The 19,451-nt window shown below is 33.9% G+C and overlaps 1 protein-coding gene across 3 annotated transcripts in view; it reads left to right on the plus strand.

The window, feature by feature from the left end:
• Positions 1-19,451, plus strand: part of TBC1D12 (TBC1 domain family member 12) — a 75,144-nt gene that overhangs the window by 38,650 nt on the left and 17,043 nt on the right. For all 3 annotated transcript variants that reach the window (XM_054572878.1, XM_054572879.1, XM_054572880.1), the window contains exons 3-6: positions 8,161-8,276; positions 13,934-14,016; positions 16,311-16,428; positions 17,713-17,819. In XM_054572878.1, the coding sequence (XP_054428853.1) occupies positions 8,161-8,276; positions 13,934-14,016; positions 16,311-16,428; positions 17,713-17,819 (424 nt within the window). The remainder of the gene's footprint in view (positions 1-8,160; positions 8,277-13,933; positions 14,017-16,310; positions 16,429-17,712; positions 17,820-19,451) is intronic.

The raw sequence follows: 19,451 nt of genomic DNA on the forward strand, positions 1-19,451 counted from the left end.
CTCTCCAACGGACACACCTGTGAGGCTGAGAGTTTCTCCTGCCAGCGCAACCCCCACAGGTTTTTACCTCCAGAAGTTCTGAGGCTTTCTTTTCCCACACTGGAACCCTGGGTTGTGTGATCTATCTTACTCCCCAGCTGTTCCTCACGGTTTATCCGCCTGCAAATGTGGAACTGCCCAGTCTACCAGCTACTGCCTTGGCAGCCTGGTCCTCCAGCTGCCGCCTTGCTGCATGTCCTCTCACCCCTCCTACTAGTCTGGATGGATGTTTCTTCTTTAGCTCCTTGGTTGTCGGACTTCCATACAGTTCGATTTTCTGGCAGTTCTGGTTACTTTCTGTTTTTAAATTCGTGTTGTCCTTCTTTTCGTTGTGCAAGGAGGCAAAGTGTATCTATCTACCTATGCCTCTATCTTGGCCGGAAGTTTTTATATGCGTATTTTTTTATTGTCACATCTTCAATTTGGGTTTGTCTGATGACTTCCCTATGAATTGACTGATATAATATTTTGTGAGAGAAATACTATGGAGGTGAAGTGTCCACTTTGTCTAAATTTGAGAAAATGTCTTCTGAACAGCCAAGTCTGAATGACTGTAGCTTGCTATCAGTTTTTCTTTTAAGTAAAAATAGTGTTCATTATCAAAAAGATTTGTCAATTTCACCACTCAAGTAATTGCATAGATACTTTTCTGCTAGACAACCATTGTACTTTGGTGTGCAGCAGAAGTTCCTTAAGCACATATCTCTTTTTATCACATAGAATATTAAAGGGATGTTCACCCATAGGTCAAGATTTAATATAATTAATAATTTTTACTGTTTGATTATAGACATTCTTAAGTGAACCTGGACTGCACCCCTCCTTTTTTTATAATTTGGCGTCATTGCTCTGATCTGTGCTTGGGCGCCAGCAGCCGTGTTCAGCATAGCTTCAGCACCACCAGCGCTGCTGCCAGTGCACTCACGCAGACAGACTGTTAGCACTCTTATGTATGTGGTTTTGACTTTGCAGAGCCCAGGAAGGCATCTCTGGGGCACTGGTGAGAACTGCTACGATAGGGCTTTTGATAATTACCTTTAATTTATCACAGTCTACTTTTTTGTTTTTATATATGTCTTTTCTAAAGTGTTTCTTATATTTATCCATATTTACTATTTTTGGTGCTTATCATTTATTTGTGTACAGGGTGGGGCAAAAGTAGGTTTATAGTTCATATGGAAATAATACAATAATCAATAAGTAATACATGAATAAACTTTGTGTTTTATGTACTCCCAACTATAAACCTACTTTTGCCCCACCCTTTATATTCATGCTTTCATGTATTACATTCTTTCTGCCTGAAAATTTTTCCTTAAAATAGCTTATAGTGCAGGTCTACTGGCAATAGGTCCAGCTTTTGTTTGTCTGAAAAAAATTTTTATTGTACTTTTGAAAGATATTTTCTCTTGGTATAGGATCCTAAGTCAAAAGGGTTTTTCCCCATCATTTTTTTTTTTTTCTTTCAGTGAATTAAAGATTTTTCCATTGTCTTCTGACTCACCCAGTTTCAGGTGAATCTAAACATTGAGGTCTCTTTGAATGTCCCATGTATTCAGTGGTGACTTTCTATTCTGGCTATTGTGAGTACTTCTCAGCCCTGAGTGAGTTCTGGGAACTGTTTCTACCCCCAGAAGTTTTTTGCCTAGCTTTGTTGTGTTTTGCCTTGCACATGTGCAAATTAGTATTCAGCTAAAGACTCAAGAAGACTCCTATGCAGATTTTTGGAGCTCTTTTTCAATGGAATGCATTCTTTTCTGTTACTCTCTGGCACACAAATTCTGGGCCCCCTTGGCCTTTCCAAACTAACAGCCAGGCTTTCTTTGAGTTCCCCCTTCCTGTACTGACGTCCAGAATTGCCTCCATGTACAACACTGGGTGATCATTAGTCTACCTTGTTTGTTTCCCCTTTTCTAGGGATCACAGAGATTGTTTTCAGGAGGAAAGTTGCATGAATTACCCAGCCCACCAAGTGCAAGTTTACTCAGTCATTTAGAAAAATGTTTTGGCCAACATATATATGTATAATTTTTTAGATGAAGATTTGAATTTCTAATTACATATTCTAATTCAAATAATATATTTTATAAAATAATACACTCAGAAATAGTACCTTTTTATTCAATACTGTTTGCATAAATTTTTTTAAAGATTTTATTTCTTTATTTTTAAACACAGGGGAAGGAAAGGAGGGGGGGAGAGAGAGAGAGAGAGAGAGAGAGAGAGAGAAACATGTTAGAGAGAAAAATTGATCAGCCGGAACTGGGGACCTGGCCCTCAACCCCAGTATGTGCTCTGACTGGGGATTAAACCTGCTACCTTCCAGCTCTCAGGTTGGCACTCGGTCCACTGAGCCACTCCGGCCAGGGTGCAGACGTTTTTGACATCAGTATGTTCATTATCACTGTGACCAGTTTTGTAGTATTTAACCTCAGAGCTCATTATTTTCACTTTTGTCCCAAGTTGTAGGAGATACAGCGCTTTTCAAATCTATGTACTGTCTTGTTATGAGAAATTTTACCTCAAGCCACAAATTTTCAAATGCATTACAGTTTTTACTTCCGTTTGTCTTTAGGTATAAAATTATCATCTCTACCACCCAGTTTCTTAGCTATGTTTTTTTTTTTTTTAATTTTTCAGTTACAGTTTACTTTCAATATTATTTCATATTGGTTTCAGGTATATAGCATATTGGTTAGACAATCATATAGTTTACAAAGTGTTTTTTCTACCCACCTGGCACCATACATACTTACTTACCACAATATTGTTGACTATATTACAATCCTGTGTTGCTTTTTAAGGTAATGTTTAATGGTTTTTTATAATAGTTTGCAATTGGATGGTTATACTTCTGGGAATCCTTCCTTAATTTTGTTCAGTTTCTTCTTCTACTCAAGTTAAGAAACAACAATAACAAAATCCCTACTGATCAAAAAGTGACCTTTCAAACTAACACTAATTGATATAATTTCAGGATAATGCATTTTCTCCAGATAGTGCTTTCCTGTTCAAAATTTAAATAGAGAAAAAGTACTCGTAATATGAGAGATGTTGTTAAGCAAATGTACTTCCTCCTTCCTGAGATTATTTTGGAGGAGAAGCATTTTTTCTCTTTATAAGTATACAGCATTTTTTTTTTTTTTTTTTGCTTTGGAATTGTAAGTCATTTTTCAACTTTATGATCATGAAGATGACACCAATTGCCTACCATCTTTTGATAAGCCTTAGAATTGGTTGCATATTTGATTCAAATTTTTTTACAGTAGCTAGAATAAATTATCCTACAGATAATTGCCAGCCTGCTCCTAGCACTGGTTTCATCTACTATTCTAGTTACCTCAATTAAAGTAAACGTATTTCATAAGATAGACTATTTCAAGTGGAAAATGAAGAATAAATTAAATTTAAAAATAAACAGGCTTTATTATAACATTCCATAGAAATACAATCCTTTGTTATGTATGTTAAAAGAAAAGCTAAGTGCTTCTTACAGTTGGGAGGTAGTTAGCTTCCAACTACTTATAAAATAGGTTAGTTAAAACTGAGCTTTGTTAGCAGAAAATGAGACATATTGATAAGGTATTTTCAAACAGTGAGTGCACTATAGCTAGTATTATTTACTGATTTCCTTGGACTATGATTTTTTGTGTCGCTTTTTCATATTGCAATTTTTTTTATAACCTATGAAATTATCAATATTTAGTTCATTATTAAACTTCTATATAAGAAACATTGGGGTATTTTTTTACATGACAGGATACATATGGATTGAAAGTGAAATTGACTTTAGGAATTCCACCCATGAGATATTGTTTGTTATATTTTTAAATAAAGTCTTATGTATTTCAACTACTCAGTGATGTGAGCACTATTATCTCTTTCTATTTCCCTCAACTCAAGAGTTAAGGATAATGTGATCTGCCTCAGCTGCAGAAATAGGCCCTCATTGACTTTAACTCATCTAAAAAGCTTACTTCTTAGGTCATTATGATTGCTTATGAAATGAGTGTTTACTGGGAACTTCCTGGAAGAATGCTTGCTTTATTGTGAGAGTGACTAGAAAAACTGTTGGAGGGTCTTTACAAATTATGTTAGCAATTGGCATTGCTGCAGTCATTTCTCTGAGCAGCAAGCTGGCCTCCAGGGGAGGCCACACTCGGAGGAGGCCCTGGCTGAGAGAAGGGTAGAGAAGCGGAGGCTCTGACTAATGTTTGAGCCTCTGGGTCAGAGTCTGAAATTTGCTGGTCAGTTCTGTGATCTGTTTAATATGCCTAACCCTCCTGGAGGTTTTGTTTGTTTGTTTTTGTATATAATAAACATCCTAACTAATAATTAAGATATCAACTTGTGATCAATTTTGAAAGTACTGGTATTTAATATTTTACTATTTTTAATAATATTTGCAATTTTAATCACATTACAATAGCATATTTAATTTATTCAGTAAATATTTGTGTGATTCAGGATATATGTTTATACATAAACAGATAACAATGGATTGGATACCATGTTTTTAAGCTTTTTAAAATATTAACCTCTAGAAACTTAAAAGCATTTTCATGCTAAGGGTCTATGATGGGAAATGCTAGAATACAACTTTTTCCCCATGTAAAAAAATATTCGAGTGACAATTCTGTATAAAGCTTATTCTTAAGGTAGATAGATGGTATGTAGATATCTCATTTTGTATTGCTTTTTATATTAAATGCGTACTTTTTCAGTTAATTTTTAATGAAAGACTACTTTCATCAAAGCTAGGCTTTATCCATAGTTTCATTGGCTCTCCATTTTGTTCATTGTGAATTCCAAATACTATTTTTGCCAATGAAAGACCCTCTAATTTAGCCTATACCTTTCAAACCTTATTTCCCATCCTATTTCATATTCAGTGAGATGGGTATGTTACCCTGATTATGTCTTTGCTTACTCCCCATGACTTGTTCCTTTCAATCCTTTCTGCCTATGCAATTAATAACCATCTTTCTTGCCCCAGGTCTGATTCAACCTTTTCACTGAAATCTTTGTCAGTTATCCATCGTGACTATAAGTGATCTCAACAAACTACTTTATTTCTTGTAAGAAAAGTCAGCAATACTGAATAATTTAAAGTAAAACAAATGCCCTTCATTCCTAATCCAGCCCCGCAGAGGAGAACCTCTTAGTACTACTGATTCTTGATATTTTTTTCTATATATTTTAACATATATTACTTATTTGGTTATCACTTCTTTTCACTACCATATTGGAGAGCACAGTTCCAAGAGTTTAATCATATTTAAGTTTGATATTTCTTTTAGCAAAAATATTTCAGGACTGGTATATGTACTTCATATTGCAATGTAACAGGAAACATACTATCTGGTGGTCTATGTGATGTTTAGATGTATCAGTGATTGAGGCATTGTCAGCCTGTTCTAACCATCAGCCTCTCATTGAGTGATTTTATCAGTCTCAATTTTTTAAATTGTCATAGATAGCTACTTGACTGTTACTACAGTTAGATAACATGTAGATGTTAAAAGGTCAGGCTCTAGAGCTACACTGCCTGTCATTTATGACCTTCTGCAAGTGATCTCTATGTCTGGTTTTTCCACTGTGAGGTGCCTCATGGGGTTGTTTCAAGGATTAAATGTTTTAAGTGTTTAAAACAATGCACACGGTACCTTGTAAGTGTTAGTAAATACTAGTTACTAATGTGTTGATTTAGAAATTTTATTTTGGTGTTTCTGCACTGGCATTTATTTGCATGGAAAAACTTTATTGGATAATACTGTATTCTGCCTGGCAGTGAGTCAAGGTCACATTTTAGGATAACAGTGTCATTTAAATGATAACAAATCTCATATATATGCTATATATAATATTATATATAGTTACCATATATTATGTATAGTACTCTATATTATACTATTATTATATATTATATATATATAATAATTAGGAAAGAAAATTGCAAAAGAAAAAGAAATGAGTGACACCTTTAATGGCTTTTGACTCTGAAAGGCTGTTCAGTTTCTTGGGGTGGGAGTTAAAAATGAGCATACGCAGTACTGTTTAATTTGAGAAAGAAGTTTCTAAAAATCTAATGCAGTTATGCAAACAAGGGAGCTCTCAGGTTAACAGGGATGTTAATGGAAGGGGAGATGCAGAACTAAAGATAATTATAAAATTACAAACCTTTATAAACAGTAGCAGAAATTATAAGGTAAGCTGAAGTTTACAGAAAATGTTTAAGACAACAAATTATTTTTTAAGGTAATATCTTAAATAAGATTAAGCTTCAACAAGATCATCAAATTTTTAAGAGGGATGGAACCATTGTTCATATTTCACAAATGCCTGATTTAGCAGGGAGAAGTAGTGTTTGAGTTGGAAAAGCAAATGATAATATAACAAGAAATAGGCCATGGTAGGAAAGCTGTCATAAGTGAAACAATTGACTGCTCTTAAGTACAGTGAATTGTCTTCATTTAAATTAATGTCCTCTCCAGCTGCCAATGGGCTTGCAGATCTACTCATGAAATCATTGAGTACTCTTTGAGAATTTCATGAAAAATACGCAGGGTAGGGCAAAAGTAGGTTTATAGTTGTGAGTGTGCAAAACACAGTTTATTCTTATATTATTATTTGTTAATTATTATATTTTCCATAGGAACAACTGCAAACATACTTTTGCTGCACCCTGTATGTGTTATTCAGCGATGAGCAACCACTAACTTGATTTTTTTTTTTTTAGAAATGGAAAATATAAGTTCTGGAAATAATAACCAATTAAACTTGTTATTCTGTGGCAAATTTGTAGAAATAAATTTTAGTAGAAGTTTGAAAAAAACTCCCAAGTGTAAAAATTTAAATGTGTCCACCAAAAACTTATCATGTCAAATTAACTTCATTTCTTTTAATAGGATTATCAATTTAGATGAATTAGAAAAATACATACAGTAGTGCCTCCCCCTTATGCATGACCCCAAGTGGATGTCTGAAACCATGGATAGTACAGAACCTTGTACATATACTATGTTTTTTCCTATACATACATGTCTGTGATAAAGTTTAATTTATAAATTAGGCACACTAAGAGATTAACAACAATAATAAAATAGAATAATTTTAACAATATACTCTAATAAAAGTTATGTGAATGTTGTCCATCTCTCTCAAAATATTTTATTTTACTGTACTCACCCTTGTGAAGATGTGGGGTGATACAGTGCCTACGTGGTGAGATGAAGTGAGGTGAATGGTGGAGGCATTGGGACATAGGCTTGGACTACTGTTGACTTTCTGATGGGCTATGTGAACACAGGCATTGCTGCATAATAACCTAGAAGACTACTAAGAGACTGCAGTTGGATAACTTAAGGACCACTGAGAAGCTAAAGGGGATGATTCATGTTCCACTGGGATGGCTCAAGATTTCATCATGCTACTCAAGACTTGTGCAATTTAAAACTTATGAATTGTTTATTTCTGGAGTTTTTCATTTAATATTTTTGGTCTGTGGTTGGCAGTGAGTAACTGCAACCACTGAAAGTGGAATTGCAGATAAGGGGGGACTACTATAGTAACAGTTTATTAATTTTAGTGAAGTATTTAACGGTCTTTGGCCATATTATTGGATAAGATACATTGGTGAATTGTTTAAAGTTAGAGTAAGTAGGTAGATTTATAGTAACTAGATTCAAAGTCAGTTGGAATTTAAAACCAGCATTTGATTAAGAGGTTCAGTGGGGTTATTTTGTGCCAACATTTCCATCATCCGGTTGATGGAAATCTGATTTGGTTGCGGGTTTAGAAAGTAGATTCAAAGCTGGACTTGGATAGCTGATACCTTAGATGGCAATCAGGCACATCTCCCTAAAAACCATACCTCACGAACCTAGTTTTGTTTTCCACTGTCATACCACACTTTTATACTTTCTATGCAATGTAAATCCACAAGTTAAGTTTGCTTCTGGGGGAAAAAAAGTGACTTTTTTTGGCTGCCTGATATTTTTACCAGATTAATGTGTGAATTGTATGTGTCCCTTTTATAGCATAATATCCTTAATGATACAGATTTAGGTTATGATGAAAATTGGGAAAGCCTCTGCATAAACTCTATTTTTATCTACTTAGGAATATGAAGCACGAACAGGGAGGACCTGTAAACCACCACCTCAGTCGTCAAGACGCAAGAATTTTGAATTTGAGCCACTTTCTACCACTGCCCTGATTCTTGAGGATCGACCATCGTAAGTAGTCCAGTGCTCGTCAGGCTCGCTATTTATATTTTAAACTTAAATGTAATTTTATTTACCATTTCACACAAAAGATATTAAGAAATTAGATATAGAGCCCTAGGTGATATGGGTCAGTGGATTGAGTGCCAGCCTGAGAACCAAAGGGTGGACAGATCGATTCTCAGTCAGAGCACATGCCTGGGTTGTGGGCCAGATCCCAGTAGGGGGTACTCAAGAGGCAACCGATGTTTTTCTTCTTCTCTTTCTCTCTCCCTTCCCTTCTCTCTAAAAATAAATAAATAATTATTTTAAAAAATTGGATATATAAATGGCTTTATTTTTTTTAAAAATTTAAATCCCACCTGTGCATCCTAAAACTAATGGCGAGGAATATATTTTTAGAAGTCTCTAAGAGCCAATGTATGACACGAAATTTTGGCTTTTTATATTTGTTTCTATTTCAGCCTTCCTGTGCCTTATCTTAACATGATAAGGCAATTATTTTTTTCTTTCTTGACATTTAACATGTACTTATAGGTATTTGTCCTTGCTTCTTAGACAGTTGAAATGACTGTCCACCCATTGATTTACTGTTACTAAGAATACATTATTAAAACTGAGAAAGCCATTTTAAATTCTTCCTTTCCCATTCCTGACCTTCCCATCTCAGTAGTCCACAAAGTTGCTGTTCTTCAAAATATTGTCTCTGATATGTTATCAAACAAAGCACACCCTCCCGAAAGCAAGATCATTTGGTTCTTAACTCCTTTTCCCCTTAGGCTCTCTGGATCTATTCTTATTTCTTCTAGGCTTCTATTTCCTTCCAGTGTAGTAATATCTAACCTTTTTTGTCATTTTCCTGGTCTGTAGCTTTTTCTACCCATTATCCTGAGGAGCATAATAAAAGGACTTGGAATTGGACAGGCAAGAGGTTGAATATTTTTTAGACAGTGTGAGAGAAGAAAGTCTGGACAGAAGTACATTATTTTAAAATTCTTGTTTCATTTTTTTATGCTAAAGAACTGTGATCACCTTGCTCCTCTTTTTAAGAATTTGGTGAATATGTTTATATTTTCCTATTGGTAAGAAAAAATAAAACAGCTTTTCAGATATTTAGTTATGAGAAAGTGTCAAAGTTTTATTTGTCTTGTCGACAAGGAGGCCAATTCAAAGAGTGGCTAGATAAGCAAGAAACGAATACCTGAAGACCTTCTGACTCTTGACTGTCAGCTAAATAGGTAGATAACTAAGTTCCTGGGAGAGCTTCCTTAAACTTATTCAAGTTGATCCAAAATGGATTAAGTTTTTTAGCAAGAAGGTTAATTTCTTCACAAAAGGAGTTTCTAAAAATACTATGCAAAAAGTTCAGTACTAAACCGTCTTTGGGACAAATTTTCCTTTCTACCATCTTCTATTTTACAGTCAAACCTCACCTTCATGCCTTTGCTCAGGTTACTCACTTAGAATACAGTTATCTTATTTTTACTGCTCACATACCTAATCTTTTTTTTATCAAGTAAAGTCTTTGTTGACATCTTCAACCTTCAGTGATATCTACTTCTCTTAAATTTCTCTTGTAACTTACACAAGCAGTTCCATGGAATTAGAACTTGAAAAAAATACATCAGACACAATAACATTAGAAGATCTCAGTGTACCAAATAAGCAACTGAAAAAAGTACTTTGATTTTTCACCGTACTATTAACTATCTGAAATGAATATATTAATTACAAATATTGTAGCTTTTATGCTCTTTCTATGTGAGTTAGTTTTTTTTCTAATAGAGATTCAACTTGGTAACACTCAGCTCTGAGATGCTGTGATTTAATTTAAAAATTTGTTCACCTCTTTACATTTGAAGTGATATTTATGGGGAAAGTGATTTATATGACTTACATTTAAGTAATTAAAACAACCAACCAACAAAGGCTTTCCATGATGTTGGAAAATTGAGTATCTAATTACTCATCCTCCCCCTACTACAACAATTGAAACACAGATGTAGAGATCAGATGACAATGAAAATTTCCGTTGTATTGAGGATAAAACCAGATGAGAATACATAGGTGCAACCTGAGTGTTAAGTGGCACTTCTTATCTCTCCCAGAACATTCTCCTAACACATTTGGATTGGCTAACATCCATCCTTTCGCAGGCTGAGAAGCCGGAGCAGAGACTTGTATTTTAGGTTTATTCTGTTTGTGGATGCAGCCTCATTCTGTTAACACTACTACTTTAATTATGAGGTGGTGTCTGTGAAGAGGTAGAGAAAAAGGCAGAAGTTTTCCTCATCTTGGGATTGATGCTGGAAGTGTTCTCTTCCGTAGGTCAAAGTGATAATAGGAAAGGAGGAAAATTCCCATTGCATAAGGGAATTTTGAATTGGTGTTACTTTTCCTTTCTTAGCCTATAAGTTGCAGTAGTATCCAAAATCATGGACAGCATAGGTTTGTATAGTCAAAACATTTTCACATATTATGCAATTACAGTATTATAGATGATTAATCTGAAGTCTCAGAGACTTCAAATACAGGAACTTCTATAATTTCATCCTTTTGTTAATTTTCTTTCTTCCTGTCCCCATCTTACCAATCCACCTCACAATAAAGACAGCCTTGGATGGGAAGATAAGAACATTCTTACTAGCCGATTATATTGACATGAGCCTCTTAGATTTTTTAAATCACGCTTATGGAACGTTTGTTTTTTTAAGCACCAGTGGGTAGAGTTACCTTTTTTCTCTTTTAGCTTTCTCAGTGAATTACTATTCACATTAGTATCAAATGAAATGATAAAAACACAGATACAAGTGAAAGATGACAGGAAAGTAAAGTAATAGGCTTCTTATGTAATGCCTTTGAATAGCAGCAAATGTTCATACCATGATTTTTAGCATGATTCACTATCTTAGATATTCATTAATGGTTTCTTGCCTTGACTGCATAACTAATTGACACTTCTATAAGAGATAGGAATAAACTGTATCATTTCCTTACAGTTTTTAAGTGCTGTGTAAGGTATTTAATATTTCTTGATTGATAACATTTACTCAGTATTTGATTTTCAAGACTGAAGAATTTGATTCTTTTATTTACTTCTCCAGACAGATGACTGCAAAATTAGTGATTTTTTTGAAGAAAACAAAAAAAAAGCCTCACAAAAACAAGTCTATATACATATTTATTTTTATGCTTTCTTGTCTGTACAGCCAGCCTGTAGTCACTTAGCAATTACGGTATTGAAGCTCTGCTCTTCCTCAAACTGTCAAAGATTGTGAGGATATTTACCATATGGATCATTCAGCTTTGGATCATAATTATTGAATATCTACTATTAACCAAGGTTTTTGCATTTATGATGATACAAAGAAGGGGATACCAAGACATAGAATACATAATTATTATTGATGTCCTATTTTGTTTTAGAATGTGTTCATAAGTATTCATTTTCAAAGAAATGAAATTTGTAATTTAAAAACCTAATGTAAGATTATCTGAAAATTTCTGTATCCTGAACGGTGTTTAATTCCTTTATGCAAGTCATTTAATGCTAAGATATAAAAGCTGTATGCTAGCCTCTTTTTTTCTTGAAATTTTTCAGGACTAGGTCAGCACAGTTTGGGGAACTATCCGGAAATATCAAGGTGTGGATTGTCAGTGAAACACATGTGTATAAAAGAATTAATTAACTAGGCCTTTATAACCATGGTTTTGAGACATTGTTCTATTATTTACTTAAAATCTGTGATCTTTGTGCTTATTCATAGTTTAGTTCCATTCCCTTACATGAATGACCAGGATGGCAGTCAGTGCTTCCTGTTTCTCTGGAGTCTAGACCTATACTGCACATTATGGTAGCAACTAGCCACGTGTGGCTATCTAAATTTAAATTTAATTAATTAAAGTTAAATAAAATAAAAAATTCAGTCCCTTACTCACAGTAGCCACATTTCATGTGCCCAGTAGCTACTTGTGGCTAGTGGCTAATTTATCCTTACTACGGAAGCAGTACTGTAAGGATTCCACCTCATGCCCTATTAGAAGGTCTTTCAACTGTGGCCGGTCCAGTGTGATCTTTGAGAATGTTCTACCTATTTTTTTCTTGTGTTTTTCTCCCTGGCTACCATGGTTTAAACGCACGCATGCGTAGGTCAGTATTCTGCCAAAGACTTGAAGGGAATCCTCTCTACTTCCCTTCTCTCTGGTAGTCTGATCTGCAAAGTCTAGCCATCTCAGACTCTGCAACTCCAAACTCTGTTTCCTCACCTCAGCAAGACTGGTGGACTCTGTTTACATACTCCCTTCCATCTCTGAGACCTGGAAACTACAGGCTGTAAGCACAGGCACTTGGAGAACTACTCTGTTTCCTTTCTCATAACATCATTGCCTTGTGCTGCCTATTGTCCAGTCTCTAAACACTGTAGTTTAATTTATTTTGTTTGTTTTTCTAATTAATTAAGGTAAGAGGGTAAACCTGGTCCCTCTTATTCCATTATGGTCTGAAGCAGAAGTCTTAACCATTATTCATCCCTGCTACAACACACCTGAGGAATCTAACTATTGGTGAAGAGAGGATGAGGTACAATGTATAATTTGAAAGTTTGTCACATACCTTTCCTCACCCTAGCCTGTTGAAAATAATTTTCAAAACTGACTCCAAAAAGCAGACATTATTATGATATATTTGGATATGTGATAATACTTAAATGTATTTCTTTTTGCATAATTATATATCTAAATCACTGACTCTGTGAAGCCATTAATTTTATAAACCAAAACATAGTATATACAAGTAATTAACATTATCTTGAAACTCTAGAAGTGCAAAGCAGTATGTTATAAAAGTATACCTGCACTTACTTTGTGACCCAAGGATTCTACTCCTAGGTATTTACTCACAGAGAAATGAAGGTTGATGCCCACACATGAGTTGAAATGAATATTTATAGTAGCTTTATTCATAGTGGTCCCAAACTGGAAACAGTCTAAATGTTCATTCATATGGATAAGTGGAACACTACTCACCAATTAAAAGGAATATATTGGTAATACACAGAACAGCATGGATGAATTTTTTAAATACGCTGAGCAAAAGAAGTCAGACAAAAAAGAATCCATGTGAAACTCTTTAAAAAGGCAACTAACTAATGTATAAGGATGGAAATCACAGATATGATTGCCTAAGGTAGGAAGTGGGTAAGTGTTGTATGCAAAGGGTCGTAAGGAAACTTTGTGGAATGATGGGAATGTTCTGTATCTTGATTGGTGTGTTAGTTGCAGAAGTATATAAAACTGTCAAAACTCGTCAAACTATACTCTTACATTATGTTCATTTTATCACATGTGAATTATACTTCCAAAAAAGTTGACTTAAAAAAAAACTTTAGTGAGTGGTTTAACAAATAACCTAAAGTGGCTGAACTTTGACATTCAAAAATAATATATAAACATATACATGTAACATATAAATAGATAACATATATAACAAAATTAGCAACCCAGATTCTTATTCTTTTCTAAAATGCAGAGTTCTTTTCAACTTTTTACTTTCTAAATGTATGAAATGAGGTCCAGTTAGAAATTCTGTATATCTGGCTATAGAAAGATAGAAGTCTATACATTTAGAAGTTAGTCTTTTAAAAAGTGACTAAAAAACTTTTTTCCCCCAGAAATCTTCCTGCCAAATCCGTGGAAGAAGCTTTACGTCACCGACAAGAATATGATGAGATGGTGGCTGAGGCTAAAAAACGAGGTATAAAATTGAACTCCAATTGGTAAATTTAATTTACTGATTCCAGCAGGTTAACTTTAACAGGAAGGTGGATGGTGAAATTGATGAAGTCTGTCTTTATGATAATGGTGATTTCTTATTTTTATAATTATGTTTGTCCTTAAAGAGAAATAAAATGCCATGCTAGGATCACAGCTTTTCTGCAAATACTATTACAAAACTGATAGGGTGAGAAAGGCAGCAGACTGTATGAGAGATCTTGTAATTACAGCCATAAACCTTGGATTACTATTATGTTATTTTATAAATGAAGATATTGCTCCTGATTTTTGATATCTTATTATTTAATAATTTTAACACTTTTAAGATAACTTTCTATATGGCTTTGAGAATGTGATTTAATATTAAAATATGCTTTTGTAACTTAATGGAGTCTCTCTAGAGTCTCAGAGTGTCACATAAATATATACTCTCATGTGCATAAATATATATATATATGTGTGTGTGTATATATATATATATATGTGTACATATATATATATATATATGCTTTTCAACATGTGCTGTTTAAACAACTGATATTTTTCCTGGACTTAAGTGAATCGAATATTATAATAGTATGCAATTCTACTTTGTGGCACTATTTTGGAAATGAAGTTAATTATTTAATGTTGTAGTATACCTACAAGGCCAATTATATCTTTCTAAAAGGCCCAATTATTTAAATACTGGTTGAGTTTATTTTTCTGTACAGATTTTGAAACATTTTTAACATATCCAACAAATTTTAATTGACTCTCCACACTGACTTTACTACTTAATAAATATTTAAGATAGTTATTGAGCCCTGGCAGGGTGGCTCAGTTGGTTGGAGCATTGTCCAGTACACCAAAAGCTTGCGGGTTCAATTCCTAGTCAGGGAACATGCCTAAGCTGCAGGTTTGATCCCTGGTCAGAATACATACAGGATGGAACCAATCGATGTTTCTCTCTCACATTAATATTTCCATCTTTCTCTCCTTCCCTCCCTCTCAGGTGAGGATAAAAAAAAGATAGTTATTGATAAGTAGATAATCCTAAGAATCCTATGATAGAAATAGCATTGAATTGGGAAATCAGAAGGTCACATCTTTAATCCTGTTGGACACTACCTGATTGTGACACTCTAAATAGACCTCATGTTAGTTTCCTCATCTGTCAGGTGTGTGGGACAAGTCGACTAGAGATGCAGGCTTTCAAGTCCCTCCATCAACACTTTTTTTTTTTTTTTTTTTTAAGTTGTGGAACCCTCTCCTAAGAAATCTCACATAGAATCTGAATATATAAAACAAATTTTAAAAAGTGGAGCTTCCTACTTGGCCTCCTGCTTGCCCTTTAAGACAATTCCTGAGGCACATGTAAAACAATTTAGAAAACACTTTAGCTACCTAATCTCTGAAGTCCCCACTGGTTCTAAAATTATATATAACTATATATATAAAACCATACTATATATAGTTAATATGTATATATTTCACTTCTCTATTTCTGAGGCATCTCTTCTGAAATTGTGACTTCTGATTTTCAGAAGTAAATTAGGGGGATTTTAAAATTTTAATATCATTAGTAAAATGAAACATACTGTTTTTAATGTCACATGGTTTTATATGAGGAAGTTCATAGACCCCTTGTATGAAAAAAGGGTGTTGATTAGTTGCTCACAGTTGTTTATTTTTTACATAGTTAATTTATGACAAATTTCAGTTCATTAAGTATAAACAGAATATATGATACTGTAATATATTTAAATGATTTTTCTAGTCTTTGTTCCATTTTGTAGTATAGGAGATATGTTTTAAAATTATGTCAGTTAGCCCTGGCTGGTGTGGCTCAGTGGACTGAGTGCCCGCTTGCAAACTGAAAGGTCTCTGGTTCAACTCCCAGACAGGGCACATACCTGAGTTGTGGGCCATGTTCCTAGTAGGGGGCAGTTGAGAGGCAACTGTTTCTCTAACACAATGATGGTTCTCTCTGTCTCCTTTCCTTCCACCCCAAAAATAAATAAAATAATATCTTTAAAAAAATAAAATAAATAAAATAAAATTATGTTAATCAAGTTCATTTTCTTTCTTTTTTTACCTCCTTCCCTCTTCCCCCCTTATTCCCTTTCTCTCCTCTGTCCCTTTTTTCCTTCCTTCCTTCCTTCCTTCCTTCCTTCCTTCCTGTTATCAGAATTTTTTTTTTTTTTTTTTTGAGAAAACCCACTTAGGTAGAAGGAGAAGGGGGTTTTGATCTAGCTCTTTTGTATTGAAATAACTCTTACTTGTTTAAAACAGAAATTAAAGAAGCGCACAAAAGGAAAAAAATAATGAAAGAACGATTTAAACAGGAAGAAAATATTGCAAATGCAATGGTAATTTGGATCAATGAAATACTGCCCAATTGGGAAGTAATGTAAGTAAGCAGACTTTTCCTGAATTCCAGTCTTTCTCCAAAGATCTCATGTTTCCAGTTCTCTATTTTTATTCCTTCCACCATGTTTCTTATGCTTTGGCTAAATTATACTGTTAACGAATGTTTGAAAATTTCATGCTTATATTTGTGTCTTTGCTTTTATAAATGCCGCAGTTTCTAATACCTTCCGTCCTGACTGACCACCCTCTGTGCCTGTCAGAATTTTACCTATCATTTGAGTTCCATTTGAAATGCTAGTTGATTCATGAAACTTTACTTTTTCCTTAGTTACCATATTTTCTTACTCCTAACATACCATGTGTTGCAAAATGTACTATTGATGTCATAGTGGGGTTTTGCAAAGAAAATACTAAAATATGTACATTCATTATAAAATACATTTATAAATGTTAAATATGAAAGTGATTTTTAATATGCTCTTATAATCAAGAGAATGTGATTGTATATATTGTATATATAACATATATACAATAAAATATATGATGTTTACCTTCTGTAATGTCCCATTATACTTTCAGACTAATATACTTCTTTCTTTGTCTTTTATTTTTGATAATATTTTTGTAGCCTTATCTTCCCTCTAGTCTGGAGGGTAAGAGATATCTTCTGCAATGCCTAGTATAGGATATGCATTTGGAATTTATTGAGTATTGGACAGTGTGATAGATACTATATTAGGCTCTACATAAGTAATCATATTTAATTCTTACAACCTTTACTCCCACTTATAGGGAAGCTCAAGGTCAGACAGGTTAAGTAATTTGCCCAAGGTTATACAATTAATGAATGATTAAATCAGATTTGAACTCAGGTCTATCTGACTCTAAAGCCCATACTCTTTAAGCAGACTACACTGCCTCTCAAAGACTAGGGCCTTACCCATATTAAATACTTTGTTATTCTCTTTTGGGTACTGAATAGACAACACATTTTTGCTCCTTTTATCCTATTCTTTCTTTTTTTTCATGATTATCCATATATTTCTGGTTCTTTCATTTTATTAGTATAAATGGCAGTTATAGAAGGCAGTTCCCTTTCAATTACTACTGTCTCTCTTTAGGGTACAGTGTATTTTTAGGCCATTTTTTCTTTTCTCCTGGCCTACAAGCATGAACCCAATGGAAAGAATGCATCACGTACTTAACTTTCTGTGTTTTTAAAAATCATCCAGTCGCTTGGCCATAGACTAGGTAAACCATCATGCAATTAGTATTTTTGGTATAAAAAGTAACTTTCTCCTTTTTTCTCCCCTTTTAATTCTAGGCGTAGTACAAGAAGAGTTCGAGAATTGTGGTGGCAGGGATTGCCCCCTAGTGTTCGTGGGAAAGTTTGGAGTCTAGCTGTAGGAAATGAACTAAATATCACTCCTGGTTTGTATTCTATATTCAGTTACTCCCACACATACAAATAGCCATCTCCAGAGTTACAAAGTAGCCTAGTGGATTGGCCATTTTAAAAGGCATTACCATGTATAATGTCATTTTTAGAGCATGCTTCATTCCCCATCTCCCTCTAAAGCCTGGTATGATTTAATAAGTTTACTATATTTCATATTACCAAAATAAGATTTGTGGGTTTTCCTTTAGTTTACAACCATCAGTAATATTCCTGACATCCAAATATCTTAACTATAGGTAACTGCAAAAAATTCTGGGACTCTAGGCATCAGTGGATATATAAAATGTAGAGTAGTTTTGATGAAGTTTAAAAAAATTAAGTAAAATTATGATAATACCTAATGGGGGAAATGTAGAATAGTTAATAACAAAAGGTGCTAAATAGGTCTGAGTGATAATGAGAATGCTAGACAATGGCACCATGGAAAGACTTAGGGAACCTGGGGTGGTGAACACACAATACAATATACAGATGATGCATTGTAGGATTGTATATCTGAAACCTATATAATTTATTAACCATTGTCACCCCAATAAATTGAATTTTGAAAAAAGAAACTTCAATTGAACAAATGTTTGAAAAACTCATCACTTATTTTTGTATATTTTGTGACTCAACAAAAAGATGTCATGTTAGGTATCCTGATAACTTAGACATTGAAATATTGGCTAAGTTGGTATTAACATTTTGTGATACTGTACTCAGAATGTTTTTTTTAAAGCTTGAAATAACTGGGCCGTTTGTTTTCAAAGTAATTTTAGGTTTTCTCTAAAAAGAAAACAATATGTATTCAGGAATGGAATGGGTGCTCATTCTCTTTTTCATTAGTGGTGGAAAGGAAGGTAAATTTTGATTGAAGTAAATTTACTTTTGGTAACCGTATTTATTTCAATGACTATAATAGTTTGACTCCTTACCTGTTGTATTTGTTGTAATTATGAAATTTATAACCATTATGGAATAGTAACTAAGAATGAGGGTCCTAATGTCAGTCAAATGTGGTTCAAATCTTGGTTCTACAATATATTAGGTTTGTGACCTTGGGCAAATTACTTAACATCTATAAGTCTGAGTTTTCTTTATCTGTAAAATGGGGGTAAGATTGTTAGCTATTTCAAAAAATTGTTCTAACATTTTTTGTGTGACAAAGAGTATAAAATTATAGTGAAAGTGAAATTTTCTGAGAGTATATACAATGTCATCATTGTCAAAAAATCAGAAAGTGGAATATATACTGATCTCAAAGTATTTTCTGTTCCTAAGATACATCTTTAAGTCTGTTTCAACCTCTACATTTGGAGATTCAAAATTAAATATGACATGCAGAGTCAAGCAAGGAATTGAACTGAGACGCAGGTCTTCTTATTATTGATAAGCATTGTAAATCTTCCCTGGAGAGATGTCCTTTGATGTTTTGAAAAGCGTTACCACATTTTTACTATTGGATCAATTTTGTAGCTTCCAGAGGTGATGGATTTCTTTGGTGAGCCTTTCTTCTTCCAAGACAGCTTTTCATTTGAGTACAATAGTGAAACTACACCTGGTGTGGAGGCAGTTTGAAATAAAAAGTGTGAACTTCAATTTGGTGCCTGATAACAGCAAAA

The sequence above is a fragment of the Pteronotus mesoamericanus genome, unplaced genomic scaffold, assembly GCF_021234165.1.
Source record: "Pteronotus mesoamericanus isolate MK-2021 breed Mesoamerican mustached bat unplaced genomic scaffold, CSHL_Meso_final contig_24, whole genome shotgun sequence".
NCBI lineage: Eukaryota > Metazoa > Chordata > Mammalia > Chiroptera > Mormoopidae > Pteronotus > Pteronotus mesoamericanus.